Source organism: Anser cygnoides, chromosome 5, assembly GCF_040182565.1.
Source record: "Anser cygnoides isolate HZ-2024a breed goose chromosome 5, Taihu_goose_T2T_genome, whole genome shotgun sequence".
NCBI classification, from domain to species: Eukaryota; Metazoa; Chordata; class Aves; order Anseriformes; family Anatidae; genus Anser; species Anser cygnoides.
This window is the reverse complement of record NC_089877.1, coordinates 40,562,682-40,580,295: the sequence shown is the minus strand read 5'-3', so window position 1 is coordinate 40,580,295 and position 17,614 is coordinate 40,562,682. Positions and strand designations below refer to the sequence as shown.

The window sequence follows — 17,614 nt, the reverse complement described above, 5'->3', positions numbered from 1 at the left end:
GGCAGGGAAAGGAATGGCAGGAAATCAGAAAACCTTTGGCCTCCTGGTTGTAATTTCCTATCCAAACAGTTGAAAGTAGGTCTAAGGGAGCTAAAAATAAGTTCCAGAAGGAAAACAAAGTTCCCATGCCACAGTGGAAATCAACAACTAGGATGGGGAATTGAGCCAGATTTTTTTTAAGGTTATGATATGTTTTTACATGTTTCTTCTATTCATTTTTTATCCTTTCAAGGCAAGAAGGAGCTACCCAGCTAAAGCAATACAACGTTTACAATACAACATTTACTGTCTAGAGTAAGAAAAAATGAACCAGTTGAAGTCAACCTCACTGCCTAAATGGAATGCTAGAAAAGCTAAGAGAACAGGCTAATTGCACAAGCTGTGTGTGGTGGCAGAGCAGTGTTGGCACATAATAACTTGTTTCCAGAAATATAGGTTCATCTGGTTAATGAACTTTATAAGCCCATAACATATAAAATGGCAACACCTGTCTGAATCAGCTATCTAAGGCCCAGATTCGTGCTAGATGGACAAGGAACGATGCAATTCTGGCTGGCTTAATAGAGGACATTCAAAGATTTGTGTTCTTGCCGTGTGAAGATACTATCTAGGAATCCACATTCAGCTACCAGAAGACCAGTCTATAGATCGGCCATCTTATCAAGGTAAGTGAAAGGAACCATTAGATGCCTGCAAAGCTATGATATGTTTCTGGACTAAGTTATGCCTACAACCAGAAGAAAAATAAAATAAAATAAAATAAAATAAAATAAAATAAAATAAAATAAAATAAAATAAAATAAAATAAAATAAAATAAAATAAAATAAAATAAACAGCCATAAAGAAGAAGATGATCCTCATCATCTTCAATAGCTCCACTCTGCATTTAATAGGGAAGTGGTGATTAACATCTGTGTCCTGGTTCCAGTTAGGACAGAGTTAATGTTCCCTCATAGTAGCTGGTAGGGTGCTATGTTTTGGATTAGGATGAGAAGAGCGCTGATAACATGCTGATGTTTTAATTGTTGCAGAGCAGTGTTTACACCAGGCCAAGGACTTTTCGGCTTCTCGCTCTGTCCTGCCAGCGAGCAGGCTGGGGGTGCAGCAGGAGCTGGGAGGGGACAGACCCGGGACAGCTGACCCAAACTGGCCAAAGGGGTATTCCATACCATCTGACGTCATGCTAAACAATATATAGGGGTGGCTGGCCGGGGTGGGGGGCCGGCTGCTCGGGAATAGGCTGGGCATCGGTCAGCGGGTGGTGAGCAATTGCATTGTGCATCACTTGTTTTCTTACACATTATTATTGTTAATACTATTACCATTATCACTATTATTATTATTATTGTTATTATTGTTTTCCTGTCTTAATAAACTGTCTTTATCTCAACTCACAGGCTTCACTTTTCCCGTTTCTCTCCCCCCATCCCAGAGAGGGAGGGGGGAGGGTGAGCGAACGGCTGTGTGGTGTTTAGCTGCCAGCCGGGTTAAACCACAACAATCTGGTATGTGGTATTTTTGAACAACTAGAAAAAGACATGGCCCAATAGCAGGCATAGTTGGCAATAATGTAAGTTTCAAAACTGACAATTCTGTTAAAAGCTGGTACTGAAAAAATTTGGATACAAGAAGAATAGTTGTAAATGAAACATTGGCCTGCACAGACCTTGACAGATGGTGAAATCTCTTTCCAGTATGGGAAACAGAGGGATGATTTCAGATCGGGAATGTGCTGTCTGTCTGTCTGTCTCTCCTTCTCTCACACACACACATGCACACACACGAAAAGCTTGAAAATGCAGGCATCAGCTTCATAGGACTTAATCTGGGCCAATCTTAAACCATTAATAGGAACCGGCTATTGAATAGCACCTGTGAAACACACAGAAAAGTGGAACCTCACACAAGCATGGTGGCTGTTAGACCAGGCATTTTCAGAAAAAGGCTGGGAAGCTGAGATCTAATTTTGTACCTAATTTGTTGAGTGGAGACAGTGACTGGAAATATGCATCACTCTAGAATCTGATAGCAGTTACCAGCTTTCTGATCGTCAAACTGATTGCCAGATTTCATTGTAAAGTAAATGGAGAATAATCTTACAACTTTCTACATGCATTACAAATCCTCTTTAGAGAGGTGGCTTGGTGAACACAAAAGAAAAATGGTTTTATGTGTCAGTTTTGCCTTCTCTCTGCCCCCTAGAGACTGAAACCACAATAGCTATACTTCAGAAGAAAGGCCAGAGTGTTTGAAACCTGCTTGAGACTAGCTTTCAAGTCAGATTTTCTGCATCTGAAACTGGAAAAAATCCCAGTTAGTTTGCTGAATATTTCTGACAAGAAGAAGACTGCAAAGAGAGAAGCCAAAGATGTAAATGAGAGTAAATAGTGATGCAGGTATGATGACACCCTCAGGGAGAAGCAAGGACAGAAAAGTTTCTTTTGTGTGCGATCCAATACATCATACTACATCTAAGTGAGTTTGAAATATCTTGGTAGGAGTTGTTCACCCAGTTCGGGGATGTAATTTGTCTTGTACTAACCACAAGATAGATTGGGGGGCACAAGAACACAGAAAAGACTATTTTCCCTTGCACGACAAGGTCTGCAGCAAGGTAAAGCAGCAGTATTCACAGTGTGCAAGCTACTAGCTGCATTGAAAAGCTATTGGAGCAAGTTCCTCCCTCAGCTCATGTGTTATCTAGGCAAGATATTCTGGTATATACTGCGAATGATCTAAAGTAAACTTAAAACTACTAATGAAAATAAACCCAAGGAGATATGATTTATTTCTAAAAGACCTTGCTTACTCCTGCAGGTGAGATATGAGGAGAGATTGGGGACAAAATATCTTCTTTGATAAAAAGGGAACAATTGGTGCAAAAATGGCTCTCCCCTTGAGGCTGGAGGACATGCAGAGCTTCTGCAGGGCTTCTCTCTTCTAGAAAGACTTTTTGTGGGTTCATCAGTATTGCAATACTGTTTCATAAGTTGGGAAAGGAAAAGAGAACATCTTAGTTGTTGAGAGAGAGAGTTTGAGCATTTTCAGTTTAAAAAAGGTTTCGTAACTGTGGCTATCAGTACATTCATATTTCAAAACCTCTGTCATATCAGATATGGGTGCTAGCACTTACATAAGAACTCAAACACTGTGACTTGGAGGTGACTTATTACAGCAAAATTCTAAACTCTCTAGCACCATTGGAGGGGAATTAGTAATGGTTACACCTGTTAAAAATAACTTTCACATGTTTGTAAGTTTCTGGTCATGGCAGGACATATATCCCTTCTGTTCTTTAAGAATGGCTGATGTCATTAATTAAGCTTTGTTTTTGTAATTTGTTAGGACTTCATTTTTTTTCCTCAATTGGACTCTCTCTTTGCTACTCTTGAAGGCGTTGTCTAATTTAGATTGAATTTTACATGAAAGCAGAAGCATTAAAAATACAGTTTCTGAAAGTTTTGAAAAACTGTAACTGAAACAAAAAGCCCCTATTAATGTCTCACAGAGGACACTGTAAGACTTCATTTTTACCTTTCCAAGAGTCAGCAGTGAGCTCACCAACCTGTATACACGTAGTTAAGTCTTAACTGCAGTTGGGCCTCTTGCCTGCCTCAAATAGGTGGGGAAGGACTAAGCAAAGGAAGGTTTATAGCTGTAGATGGAGGTGACTCATGGCATTCAGTGGCTAGGGTAGAAATTCAGAGGAAATCTGGCTTCATTAATCCTGTAGCTCATGGAAAAAATATTCAAGCTTGGGCTCTTTAGTGGATGAAAAGACTACAGCGTACAGACTTCATACCAGATGCCCACACAAAAGTGTTAATGCTGATATAGTACTTAGCAAGTAAAGTAATAAAGCAATAATTGGTTGCTCGGAACATATGCTCACAAAGAGCTCTTTTACTCAATTACAGAGGAATATAGCTTCCAGATTTTTATCTGTGAGATAAGGGGTTGTGTGAATGGGAAGCTGTGCTTATTTTGCAGATGAACAGGATTTTGTTGCTGGCATAGCTAGCTGTACCATTATTCTCATGCTAGAAATATCTTACAGGATCTTGATATTTGACTGCTTCGGTCAAAGTGGCCAACAACTCCAGTATCAATATGTTACACTAGAGTAAAGAGTTGTACAGAAGCCTGGTTTTGACGAGTCAAACCTGAATTATTTAGATTTGGGGGTCTTTTTCTCAAATTAAAGTTGCCAATCAAGTTAACTAAAAATTTGTTACGCAGGATGGTTCACTGTAGCACTGGCAAAAGCCATATACCCTGAGGATTACAGCACACCACCCTAAAGCACAGTATGCAACTTCAGTTAAACTTAATTGTGGAGGTGCCCTCATGGCTGGATGAAAATATTTGAAAAGTTCTTTAGAGTGGAAATGCAAAGAATTGGGTACAGTAATAATGACCTAGAATGTAGTACAACCTAACTCCTCCCTAACTAATTCTGGTCTTTTCTAACCTTGTCCTCCATGCATTATCAAAGTCATTGAAGTCACACGCTTCAAAGTCAGGCTTTTGCAAGACCATGGCCTTCTATAGAACATGCCCTTCCTGCCTGGTATGCTTTCAATGAGGACGTTCTCTACAGAAGCCATCATTAACTTGGTTAACACCACTCCCTCCCTCCTTTCATTTACTATTTTGTTGATGTCTTACTCTGTTCATTTATTATTTTTAACCTCTGTCTTAAGTTGAAGTCCTAAAAATAATCAGAAAAGCAAGTAAGTTCTTCAAAGTGTTTTTTAAAGGTTGTCAAAATACAAAAATACGCATAGAATTTGTAAGATCTAGAATACAAAGCACTTGATTTATAGTTGTCAAATCTTACAGAGGTAAAATGTACTGTTATGGAAAAACAAATAGTTGTAATAGTAGCTATTACATAACATCACTGATCCTCAAATCTTATTTAGAAAGGTGATAGAACCATGAAATGATTTGTGGCAGACCACATGGGCAGATGACACTGATTCCTTAAAGCCCTGCTGACTAAAACCCACTGCCCCACTGCTCATAATATTAACTATGATTGGCCATGCATTTAAAGATTTGGGTTATGTTATTTATGTATCATGGATAATCAAACTCTTGACAACTCCTATGATTTTATGACGTCTGAAATAGTTAAGTATTCCCTATAGTAAAAACTCTGGCTGTTGTAATCACTTATGGCTGAGGGAACTTGATTTCCTTGATAGAAATCCAGGCTGAGGGAACTTGATTTCCTTGATAGAAATCCAGGTACCAGGGACTATTAAAAAAAATAATAACTCAAGCAGAGCCACTAGAAATCATAAGTCTTAATCATTAGCAGAAGTTTATTGAAAAGTCCAAGAATTTGGCAGTACTAACAGAGGCCTCAGCAGCAAAGTTCCTGTGTCAGACAGCACATGTTTTTGGCTGCTGCCACAGGCCTCACTGGTGACTTGGACAAATTTGGCTTCTTGAGCCTGTTCCTTGCATTTCTCCCATTCTTGAGGAGCCATTTTGCCATTTATTGAGGACCAGCAAGGGCGTGAGCAGCCTAAAGAGCGCAGCACAGAGGCAAGGACGCCGCCACAGAGTATCACGCTGGTTGGACCACCTCTGTCACTTCACTCTTGATGTCAGCGCTGCCACCAGAGATGAGGCGACCATGGGCAGGAGCTGGGGTGAGGAGCTGCAGCACCTTGAGAGCTGGTGAGGCAAGAGGGGCTGTGAGGCAGATCGCTGCCTGCTGCTCAGCTGGGGCTTGACTGGAAGGCTTGGAGCCACTGCCTTGGCAACCGCGGTCCTGGCCTGCGTTTTCTGTCCACGTTCCCCGCAGGACTTCACAAAACCACACAGAACTGTAGGGCTCAGAAGGGACCTCGAGAGATCATCGGGTCCAACTTCCTTTACCTCGCTACATTTCAGTGCCTCTGTACCATCAGGAGCACCTGAAAAGCTGGTTAACTTTCTATTTTACATCTGAACGGCCACCAGCGGCTCCCGGCCCGCTCCCTGCCGCCGAGCTCAGCAGCACGCCGGGCCGCCGGGCCCCCTCCCCGGTCCCGGGGCAGGACGAGGCCCAGCCGGGCGCGGCTCCCCCCGCCTCAAGCCACCGGCCTCCGCCCGCCGCGCCTCCGGCGGTGACGTCACGGCGCCGTTGCCATAGGGACGGCCGGGGTCGCACCTGACGGCTGTCGTGAAGCAGCGGGAGGAGAGCGAGGGAAGGAGGAAGGAAGGGGGAGCCCAGGCCCGGCCCGGCCCGGCCCCCGCCGGGCCCCTCCAGCCCCGCCGCCCCGGAGGAGGAGGAGGCCGGAGGAGGCGGTGCCGCTGCTGCTGCTGCTGCTGCCGCCGCCGCCGCTGCTGCTGCCGTCGCTGCCGGCGGCTATGTAGGGGCCCCGGTGCGGGCGGATCCGGAGGCCGCTGCCCGCCTCTGGAGCGCGGCGCCGGGGCCGGGCCCGGCGGGATGTTCTCCAAGAAGCCGCACGGGGACGTGCGGAAATCCACGCAGAAGGTGCTGGACACCCGCAAGGACCCGCTCACCCGCCTCAAGCACCTGCGCGTCCTTATCGGTGGGTGAGGCGGTGGGGGGGGGGGGGGAGGCGGCGAGCGGGGTCCGGCCCGCGGCGCTGTGCGGCCGCCGCCCCCCGGCCCCGGCGGAGGAGGGAGCTGGAGGCCGGGGGCACCGGCGGGAGGGGGGCTCGGGGCCCGCAGGGACACCCCGACCGCAGCCCCAACCCCAAGCCTCGGGGCTGGGCCGGGCCGGGGGGCCCCAGGAACTCCACTCCCCGCTGCTGTGCCCAGGCACCAGCAGCCCCACCTTATCTGGGGGAGGAATTCATGGGGCAGCGGGGGACAGAAGTGAAAAACGGGTGGATTTCCCCACCAAAACGCTGTTGTGAAGTCAGTGAGTTTGAATAGAAGTGGTGAGCGAGCAGTAGTGGGGCGCCTGGCTCCCTAATCCGTTTTCCACCAGTACCTAAAGTAACAACGGTGTTCTCTCGAGTTGGAGCTACCAGGGTGAGTGCTCACCAGGACCCCAGTAGGTGGGCATCCATACAGCTATCCCAAAGACATCTCTGCTTCGCAAATTGGTCAAGAAGGGAGCATAAGCACTTAGATGCCACCGTAGTGCAGTGCGGACAGCTGTTTAACCTGACCAGCGAATTATATTGTGTGATTATATGCAGTAACATGCCTAATGGAAAAGGCAGAGTTAACCATTCCAAAATATCTGCTAGCTGGAGGTGTTTGTAGAGATCTAGGTCCTTGTCATCGAGCTGTCCTTGAAAAAAGCAGCTTCCTCTCGAGCATGTTTTGGGTCCTCAAGTTCAGTAACCGTATGGGTTGTTTCTGACAGTTTATTAATGTGTGAGCAGAGCAGGGTCAAGGGCAACTGCATTCCGTATTTAGAACAGAGTGTTGAATGGATTATTTTGGGTTCTGCCCACAGTCTGGGGGTATTTAAGTAGATTGTCCTCAGCCTGCAAAGCTGAATTCTTTCCTTTCAAAGGAAAACGGTTCTTGCTCTCTTTTTTCTTTTGTATTAGTGTTTGAAGAAACAGCTGTTCCCACATGGCAGCAACTGTTGCTGCATGACTTATTTCTGTAATGTAATTATGTCTTTTGAAATGGAGAATAGTTTTGTAGCGAGCTATCCCAGACACTTCGGTAGTCAGATATAGCCTCTTGCCTCACTCAGGATCTTAGAACTCGTCCTAGCTAGCTGCACTGAGCCAGTTGTGGCTTGTTTTATGTTGATTTATGTTTATTTTTAGCTCCTTAATCAGTTGAAGAAATTTAAGAGGAAAGATCATTATAAAGAAACTAAATACAGCTCTGAATTTAGTTTTCCTGGCTGTTGTGGGTTAACCCCAGTAGGCAGTACACTGGGTAAAGCATGCTGAATGTTTCCAGTTTGCTGTAGTCTTCAAAACATTATATTTGTCTGATTTTGATCTGGTTTGTTCTGGATTTGGTGTTTCTGTAACTTGTCTTCTATTTACAAGATTTTTCCTTCAGGTTTGTTAACAGTCAGGTGCATTTAGTGAGATGCAAGCTGTGAGCTCTGTGTCAAGCAAATGTTCTTATCTAATCTTGGGTTTCTGCTTACTGGCTTTAGGACAGACTAAATCTGCTGGGACATGTTTTCATGTGATGGCCATTCTCCTTTTTCCACCGCACATGCGTATTTCTTGGCTGTTTTAGCACAGCTCTCGCGTATGCTTTCTCTAAGTTTGGGAGAATACAATTCAGTGTATGACTGTGTGTAGGGAAAGGTGTGACACTGCTCTTCAGTTTGTCTGTCTTGTATCCATCTACAAACTTCTATTGTTATGCAGGCGTATCTTAGATCCACAAGGTACAAAAACAATGTGTTTTTTTTTTGTAAGGGGAGCAGAGGGATACTTCTCTAATTTGTAGTTGAGTGCAAGAGAAGTGTAGTGCAGATTATTTGAAGTCCATTTTCTTCTGTGATCACATCTTTGCTTTATTCCTTAAATTTCTCTCCTCCCTAAACAGGCCTTCAAAGTGTAAGCTCTATGCCTTTTCTTCTCCATTTGTTTCTTTGACTAGTCAGCACGACCAGATTAAAGAAAAGAAATGTGCCCACATGGGACAGACTGCTGCCTGAGATGGCTTTGGATGCAGACACCATCCTGCAGCTTGAGCAGCTTAGTGCTGCATTCTCCTGTTTATCTTTTTTCTTCAGTGACAACTTCCCCCCACCTCACACACACCCCAGCATAATAATCAGCATGTTTCCATGTGCTTCAGGGGAGCCAAGCGAGCTAGTGCCAGCAGGCTGTCTGGGGGAGAGGAATGGAATCTCTGTTTGGTATCTTCATTAATGAAAAATTGTATGTCTTGTTCATTGCTCTTAGCCTCTGTGTATCGGAGACTAAAAGACCGTCAAGAAGAGAATTCTCTGATGTTTTGCATGCAGAGAATGGGGATAAGTGTTTCTTGTTCATAAATGGCAAAGTGCATTGGACCAGAATTATTTTTTTTGCTCGGCATTTTAGTGTTCGGTTCAGTGACAATAAACTGAAACATGGCCTTAGATTCGTGGTTAAGACTTGCAAGGAAGAAAGGAGTGCTACTTCATCTTCCTTGTATTTTAGCAAGGCATCAAAAGCACTCGTTTTCCATTTAGACATTACGAAGATAATGAAATAGTCATGAATAGAGGCAGAGTGGTCAGGAATTTTAGACTGATTGTTATCTATTAGCCAAAGAAGACAGATACAAACCATTTCGTTACGGTGAAAGATGGACAGTTGAATCCCACAAAGCAGCAGTGCAAGTCAGACATTATCTAAAAATATTTAAGCTAGGATCATATGGTTGTTAGACAAGACCAGAAGAGAGTGAACAGTTTCAGAGAACATAATACGAAGCTAAGTGACTGGATAGCACAAAGGCAGGCAACGTTTATTTTTAACAAATTAAAAATAGTGCATATTAGATGGAATTACGTAAATGCCTTTTACAAGACAACTTAGAATCCCATGAGTTGTATCATTTCAAGAAAAAAAATCCTGTTGTTGACAGCTCAGTTTAATTTTAGTCAAAAATGCAAATTAGTCTGCCTAAAGTATACAGAAAACTTTGTCTTCATAAAACAGTAGTGAAGTTATCTGAAAATATCACTGCGGCATTACTAGTCTTGTTGCTGTAGTCAGTATAGAGAGGATTTAGAGATGAGAGTGGCCCAGATAAGAATAAAAGTTTAATGTAAAAAGAAATCTTTGGAATCCCTTTTTGGAGGGATAGAGAGTGAAAAATGTGGAAACGTACATGAAAAAGACTAGGAAGTAAAGCCTATTAAGAGCTACCGAATTTGAAGTTACAGTAGAAGATTTTGGCTTGGGGAGCTCCTGAGCGCTAGCCTGTCTACCTACCAGGTATGGGTAAAGTGGGGGGTAAATGTATTTGCCTAAAAAAAAAAAAAAAAAAAAAAAAAAAAAAAAAAAACCTCATGTAGAATCTGCTTTTTGCCACTTCAGTCCAGTATCCTGGTTCTCTGCTCTGGCTCAGTATGGCTTTTTTCATGGGATATTTATTCAGTCCGTTTCGTAATTAAGCAACCAAGGAAAATTCAGAGAAATTTAGGTGACCAATTCCTAATTATTTAAATTAGTTGTTAAAGTAAATACAATAAATAACCAATTTATGCATGTCACAGACATTAGGTTTCCTTATAGAGGTCAAAGCCTGGAGGAAACCTCCAAATAGTAATAAGTGCTGTTAATGCTAAGAACTGCCATGAAAAATTGGAAAGAGATTGAAGAAGTCATCCTGCGATTTATCAGTCTGTGAGCAAAGGTAATCTGCCTTTGTGTGTTGCCGCTGCAGTACCTTTCTTGAAACAGATGGAACTATCTTCTGTTGAGAGACTTGATGCTTTTAAGGTGGGTTAGTTTCTTCCTATAGAGAACTGATCATCCTCTTTATTTAATTAGTTCTGGGACGTGCCTTTGAAGCATACAGGCTGCTAGCACTGTCTCTGTCAGCATGTGACTTTTTTTAATCAAACTCTTCTCTCTGGTTCCTCTACACCGGGAAGGCTGTGGCAGTTGCGCTTACCCAGAGCTGCTTTGGTGGTAAGAGCGCAGGAGCATGGCGTGGGATTCTGCTGCCAACGGCGTGGAAGTGGCTCAGCCTTGTCAGCTAATGGCCATTTGGGGGATTGTTAAGAGGAAATAGCATGGAAATAATAGTGCCTTTTTCTTATCATCAGTGTTGCACTGCTTAATTGGACCTCAGCATCAAAGAGGTCCTTTTGCTGTGCATATGCACATAAACGCTAGTAACAACATAATTAAGATTCTCTGGTTTTAAAGTGATAGCTCTTAGAAGTTCATTCTAGTAATTCTTCAAGCATCAAGTCATGCTTGATTTGTCCTGTTGTTAAAGCTGTGCTTTGGGATCTCTGTAAATAATTACGGCAGCTAGGTATTTGACCCTTTCATACCGTCATACCTTAACAATATTGACGGCTTGTTTTTTTCTGGTTTTGGTACCAAACATGTTGCAGCTACGGCTGAATATGTGGTTTCAGTCCGAATTTTAAATACATGTATATAAAGAAAGCTAAAACCCTGATATCTTTAATGATTTCTGCATAGTCTTACTCTGTGCAAGCAAGACAAATTAACGTGCTCAGTTTAGGATTTACTTCTATGGCTGAATTCTTAAGGGAAATCCTTTGTTTTTCTACTTTTTGGTAGGGGAGGAGTTACAGGCCTGTAATCTGTCAATCCAGGGTAAAGCAAAAAGGAGTATTTTGTTTCTCAAAAATTATTTTATTTGTGTCTGATACCTTTAAAATACACTGTATCTCTGGAGCCATGGAGAGCATGGTTGTTAACGTTTAATGCTAAGAGAACAGAGTGTTTGAAGGGTGGATCTTCTTAGTTGTTACTTGGTTTTGGTGTTCCCAGCGGTTGGTTAGTGCTCGGCATCTCCTGTGAGTGATCTCTGAAAGGGAGAAGTCAAACTGTGCAGGACAGAATGAGACAGTCTATATTTGACATTGTCTGATATATTTCTCGATGTTAAACAATATACTTAGACAAAGATTGCATTTGTCTAAAGGGATTTTAATTTAAGAAATGTATCTCACTGGCAGCCAGCCCTAATGCTTCAGCTGGATGACATTCATTGGTGTTGCACATGGTCAACATCGTTCATTAGAGTATCGCTGATGTACTGTAAGAAACAAAAAATGTTTTACGGCTGTTCAGATGAAAGGCGGGTGGGGAGCTGCAGCAAACTGGCTGCCTGGAATTTCCTCTGGAGATAACTGTTCCAGAAGTTTCTGTGGATATGCAGCGCTGTATTATTTTTGGCATGAGTTGTGTGTATTTTTTTATTTCCCTCTCCTGGTGATTCTAACTGCGGAGGACATGTCACCGGCGGTATTCATGGATTTGGCTGCAGGCAAAGTACAGTTTAAGACATCAGAGTTGGTGTTCTGTCAGTCTTAAGCCTGAACCCTTTCTGATCTGTTTTAGCCAGGGGGAAGAAGTGCTTTGCTTTAGGATTTTGGCCAATGTTCCGCTTGACTTGCAGGCAGCAGCGCTGGCCAGTGCTGCTGGCTTGCAAGGACAAGGGCTGGAATCGGATCAAAGTCCCATTCCAGACAAAGGGACAGCTCTGACCTCTTGGATGCGAGGGAAAGGTCTGCGTGGGTTCAGCTTGTGGCAGTTTGCAATGGAAATAAGTATACTGCTGTGGAAGTGTTTGAAGTTACTCAGATAAAACCTACCTTCTGGAACACGCCTGAGTTGTCATGGAAGTATTTTTGTAAAGCTCACTGGTGTTGTAACTCCTCTGGAGTCTGCAGGCAACCTGAAACTATTAGGTTGGAGAGCTGTAAGCCGCGCTGCTCATTCCTATAGAGCACTGGTGTTGAAATTTGGCAACGCTTTGTACGTAGACCATGTTCATTAGTGCTGTTAATGTGCTTATTCATTCATGGGTTTTGCCTTGTACGTTTGTCTCTAGAAGGTGCTCATGATCTGGAGTTCAGACTTGTCCAACGCAAAATTGAAGTCCATTAAAAGATTTCTTTTAGTATGTTCTTTTTTCAGCACCCAAACCCTCAAGAATATTTTCTTTGACAAAATTACTTCCAAAAAATGGAATTGTCTGGCCAAATAGTTGTTGTTGCTACAATAAAGCTAAGGTGCAGCCCTTGTTTAATAGAAGTGCACTTGTAGTGCACTGATAGAGCAAACCAGGTTGTTTCCATCAGCTCTTCTTCGCTTTTTCAGTCTGTTAACTATGTCAGAGCCATCAGTTAGTTCCAGATGTTTTCTACTTAACCTTTTAAAATGACATATTTTGATATTCCAGAGACTGCTTATATGTAACTGAATCTCTGCACTGCTTTGCTATAAAGCAACAGTTAAATTTTCCACCTTGGGAGTTTGGAATAAGTTCTGCTGGATATTTTGCTTGTATGTTAACTGAATTTTAGGACACTTAGAAACTTCTTGCTTACTAAAGCCACCAATTTATTATGAGAATTGATACTGAAAACTCAGCCCGTAACAGGCCTCTGCTTTACAGAAATGGAATTAGAGATCTGGCTGTCTTCCAGGTCATTGCTTGTTGCAGTTGTCACTGGTGTTGTGTTTTTGGGTGAGGATGAGGGAAAGTGGCTTAAAGCCACCGAGTCTCTGAATGAGACAGGATAATACTTCTGTTATCTATCAAACTGTGGCAGCATGCAATATAAACACACTATTAAATTCCCTAACACTTAAAAGTCAAATGTGAAATGAACCACAACTTGGAATAATGGTAGACTGTTCTGTTAGCTGCTACAGTAAATTTCTGTGATGCTATATGTGAAGCTGGTGAATGTTAATGCTCTCTTTAGAAAAAGTTAGTGTATTTCTAAGATCTGTGTGTGTTTTTGTTGTTGTTGTTGTGGTTATTATAAGTTCACTAGGTTGATTGTTTACCGCTAAAGTTCTGTCCTGTGCAGAAAATTCAGGTTTACCTGCTTTATCTGTATAAGATTTTAATTTCACATGGAGGTGCAGTCATCTACATAGTATTCCCTTGCTTACTCAACTCATTCATAAATATGCAACAGATATTGCAGATTAGTTTATAATCATTTATAATGTAATATGTAGGAAACAAAATAGGGAAGGAGAGTTGTATTAAAGCTCACTGAGGTTGTCCTCCTGCGGAGGATTGGGGTGTTACATGTGTAAACATGAAAGTTTTCCAGAATTTTGCTGAGGTGAGCCTGTACAAGTTTAAATATACAGTAAAAGTCTCTGTTGCTTTTCGTGTTTTACATCTGACAAAACAGTGGTTTGTGGGGTTTGTTTTCTTACTCTTTTTTTTAAGCTCTCTGAGATGGTACTTGGACTTAGAATGCCGAAGTACTGAATTCTAAGTATACCATCCAGTTTGTATCCTTCTTCAAATGCTTGATATAAAGGATTTTTTATTAAAATTCTGAATTACTTCTGTGGATAAAAATTATTCCTCCTTAAAAAGGGAGATGCTGATAATTGAACCGTAATTAAAGCCTTTGAGTGAAAACACGTTTACTATTAGGCAGAGTTGTGTAGCAGAATTAAGCCTAGAACTGCTCTTCCTAAAATGGTCAGCCTCTCCAGGCACTGAGGTCTGCATAGCTTACTGAGGTACTTGAAAAGAATGTAACCTTTTGGAAAGTTTGAACAATTAACCTTCAAAAGAGTTGGCCGTTTGAAAATACATGAAACCAAGTTCCTGATGGAGCAGTTGGCCATTTGAAAATAGATGAAAGTAAGTTCCTAAAAGTACAGTTGCGTATAAGCATAGAAGCTGATAGGAGAGGTGGAGTTTTTTTATTATTTGGTTCTGATGTTTTGTTTTGATTTAGTCCTGTGCTACAGCTCTTGTCTATAAGATGGGGAATAGTACAACTTCCAAGTTTTAAGGGATTTAATGGAAACCTGAATTCTGGTTGATCTGATACTCAGTTGCTCTTGTGGTGAGGTTTGTACAGCTACCTTAGACGTTGTCTTCCATTTTTAGTTTGTTTCTCTGTATCGTGCAACAAAATAGAACTGAATTTGTAAACAGAATACAGTTTCTACAACTTCTGTAGGAAATGCTAATTTACTTGCTTAATGCTGGACCTGGAAAAAACAACTGCTGCTTTCATAAAAGCTTCGGGGGAGGAGAGAAGGACAGAGAAGTTGTATGGTGTCTCTTTGTGCTTAAATGTAACTTTCTCCCTTTATTAAAAAAAAAATTAAAAAGAACACAGTTAATGCAGAGATCAGATTTGTACCAATTTTTAGGTTACAGAAAAGTAGTAAGGAAAACTCATATCAAAACTCCATGTTTATTGCTATTGGGAAACATGAAGAAAATTAAGTTTTCTTGGCAAAACTTCCGTAAATGATGCTGGAAATTTGGATTTTATTGTATTGGAACTATTTTTTTGTACAGTTGAAGGTTCGGTTTTTATGTTCTTGGAGTACAGTAAAATATATTGCCCCATTTTTCCCTGTCCTGTTCTGGGATACTTTTTAAACTATTCTAAGTGGTGCCAGATCTATTTTTGAGTCCTTTTTCTTTTCCGTCTGGGCACGAGTACCAAGAACACAAGGAACACATTAGTTTGTGTCAGTTGCATGAAGCTGTGGTAAGAGGATACAAAGTTCTTTTGTTTAAAAAGAAATTGTAAGCTAGGGAGGCAAGCCTGTTTCTGTGTAATCCCACTACATGCAAAATGGCTACATCTCTCCTAGGAAGGCAGGAAAGTTACAGGAGCCAAAGCAGACAAGCAACTTCCTGCAAATTCCCAGTTCAAGGCTGTGTGAAAGGGGCATGCACGTGCTCCTTGTAGAGGAAATGGTTTTTACCTCTCTGCATAGCATTTGTGGTACTTCGAGGGAGCATAGAGAAGAGACAAATGGCTTTGGGTTGAAGAAAATGGTTTAAGGTGAGAGGATTGAAAAGCTGTACCTTTTGGTTGATCACAAGGATAAAGGTGAACTGAAAATTTTAGAAACACTTTCATTGGCGAAAATGATCAGATTTTAATGGAGCTATACACAACAGTGTATGGCTGGAAGTTGGGTAAATCCAAATGGTGAGCAAGGGATGCGTTTTTGGTAAAGTCATCAAGGAGAGCAGTAATCTTTGTGCCTGTTGCAGTCATGGGTTGTGCTGAGCACAGGGGCAGCAGTGAAATGGAACCATCTGCACAGGTGGCCACACAAGGTGACTTCCAGACCAAAATCTTCAAGGTCTGTGTCATTATTTCTGTGCTCTATCTGCTTGCTTTTTTTTTTTTCTTGCTGAGGTTCTTGGTCCAGCTGTGCCCAGGTCCCAAGTTTCTTGATCAGTAACTTAGAGAGCCACTAAGTGTGCTGTTTGATGGTGAGCAAAAGCTGTCCTTTACTCTAGGTGGCAAACGGTGCTCTTTCAGACCAACAAGCATGTTTTCCCTTCTTTAAAAGGAAAGCTAATTTTCAGCAGTAACAGAAAGTGTGCGTGTTATTTTCAGGTAATGAGAGGACAAAATTCCTATTCAAAAGTTCTATTTTTATTTCCTTGCATCCTGAAGCAATAGAACTTATTGCAAGCACCCAGTGGTTAACTGAATTCCATAAACTTCCTTTTGTTTATGCTATTGTGTGGGATCTTAGGAAGAAAAGAGTGAATTTCATTTGCTAGAAAAGCTTCAAAGTTAAGGACCTTTTGACTTGCATCCTACTCCTGAGCTGTGTCTGCTCTGGAGGTGTGCTTTCAGTGCTCACCAGGTGTCAGTGGTAACGCCATAGGTCAGCAGTGCTCCTCTGGCTCTTTTCTGAGGTGACTGACACCACATGGTATTAAATAGATAACTGGAAACTAAAACGGAGTGTCCTCTGAAATTCCTCCCAGAGCAGAGCTCTGAAAAGACACAGGGCTTTTCCACAGCGCCAATTATACATATGAAAGTGTTACTACAGTGATGGTGATGCAGATAATGAAGATTCACTGTTCATCTGGTTATCTAGGCAAGCCTTTAGTTTTTCCTAAAGAGTTTAGGAATTTCCAAAAATTAAGAACTGTTGTGATTAAGAACTTGCCCTGACCTCCTGCAAATCACGGGCCGCTTTGTTTAGAGTCAAAATGTTTTTTTGTTGTCCTGTAATATTGTAGACTCTAAACTATTAGCGGTTCAGCTGCTGATCTGTGAACAGCCTGCAAGTGGTCTGCAACACTGAAGGTTTGGTAATCCTGTAGATGGTCAGGAAGACACCTACCTACCTGGACTGCAAAGTTTAGTGCTAGCTAAGCCACCTTGCTTGAAGAGTTGATCTTAATTTTTAACATAGCACTATCTTCAAGAGCACTCTGGTTCCACCACGCTGACTGTGAAAGACAATGCAAGAAAGCCGGGATATTGCAGAAATTGAATGTGTATTAGAAAATTTTGTGGCAGGATTTGTGATAAAATTGAATTGGGGGTACTGTAAATACTGTTTAAAATATTTAAACAGCCTCCCTGTTCCTGTGTGCTTCCCTGCAATTCTTCTGCTAGTTTCTAGTTTTTCTAGTTTTTCACAGTTAAATATCAGAGCAGGGACTGTGTTTTGGTTCAGTGAATGTATTGGTATGAAAGCATTAGAACAGTGGGTTTAAAATTAATCTAGATAAATCATTGTGTATTTCTTTGAGGATTTCCACACAAGTGTTCATAAGTACAGTGCTAGTATTGGTGGAATTCTGGTTCATCACGGGGGTTTGCAGGTGTTACAGTCATGCAAGAAGATGCTGTTCCCTGTTTTGAAGTTTGCAAGGCACTTATGGCATGCCATATGGAATTTCATTTGGCTTCTGCTTAAAAGAATGAAAACTTCAAGGACTTCTTTAGCAATAATAATTACTTTTTTTGTTTTAAATATCTCCTATTATTACTATTGGATAAAAGTATATTGTGGGTGACTGAATATCTGAAGAAGAATGAAAATGATCTTCTGTTCTGTTTTTCAGACAATGCGGAATCAATTGATCTCAAACAGTTTTTTGACGTACATTTCTCACATATATATTATGTGTTCTTTGAAAACTTTGTGACTATTGAAGTAGGTCTTAAACAAAAAGGTGGGTATTTCA

The 17,614-nt window shown here is 41.7% G+C and overlaps 1 protein-coding gene across 18 annotated transcripts in view; it reads left to right on the top strand.

Moving 5' to 3' along the window:
• Nucleotides 1–6,180: 6,180 nt before the first annotated feature.
• The window catches only part of RALGAPA1 (Ral GTPase activating protein catalytic subunit alpha 1), a 131,425-nt gene continuing 119,991 nt past the window's right edge, over nucleotides 6,181–17,614 (top strand). For 9 of the 18 annotated variants that reach the window (XM_048059643.2, XM_048059651.2, XM_048059644.2 and 6 more), the window contains exons 1-2: nucleotides 6,181–6,552; nucleotides 17,492–17,602. In XM_048059643.2, coding sequence (XP_047915600.2) covers nucleotides 6,447–6,552; nucleotides 17,492–17,602 — 217 coding nt within the window. In that variant the 5' untranslated portion in view covers nucleotides 6,181–6,446. The remainder of the gene's footprint in view (nucleotides 6,553–17,491; nucleotides 17,603–17,614) is intronic. The other 9 variants (XM_048059659.2, XM_048059658.2, XM_048059657.2 and 6 more) reach the window with 3 other exon arrangements.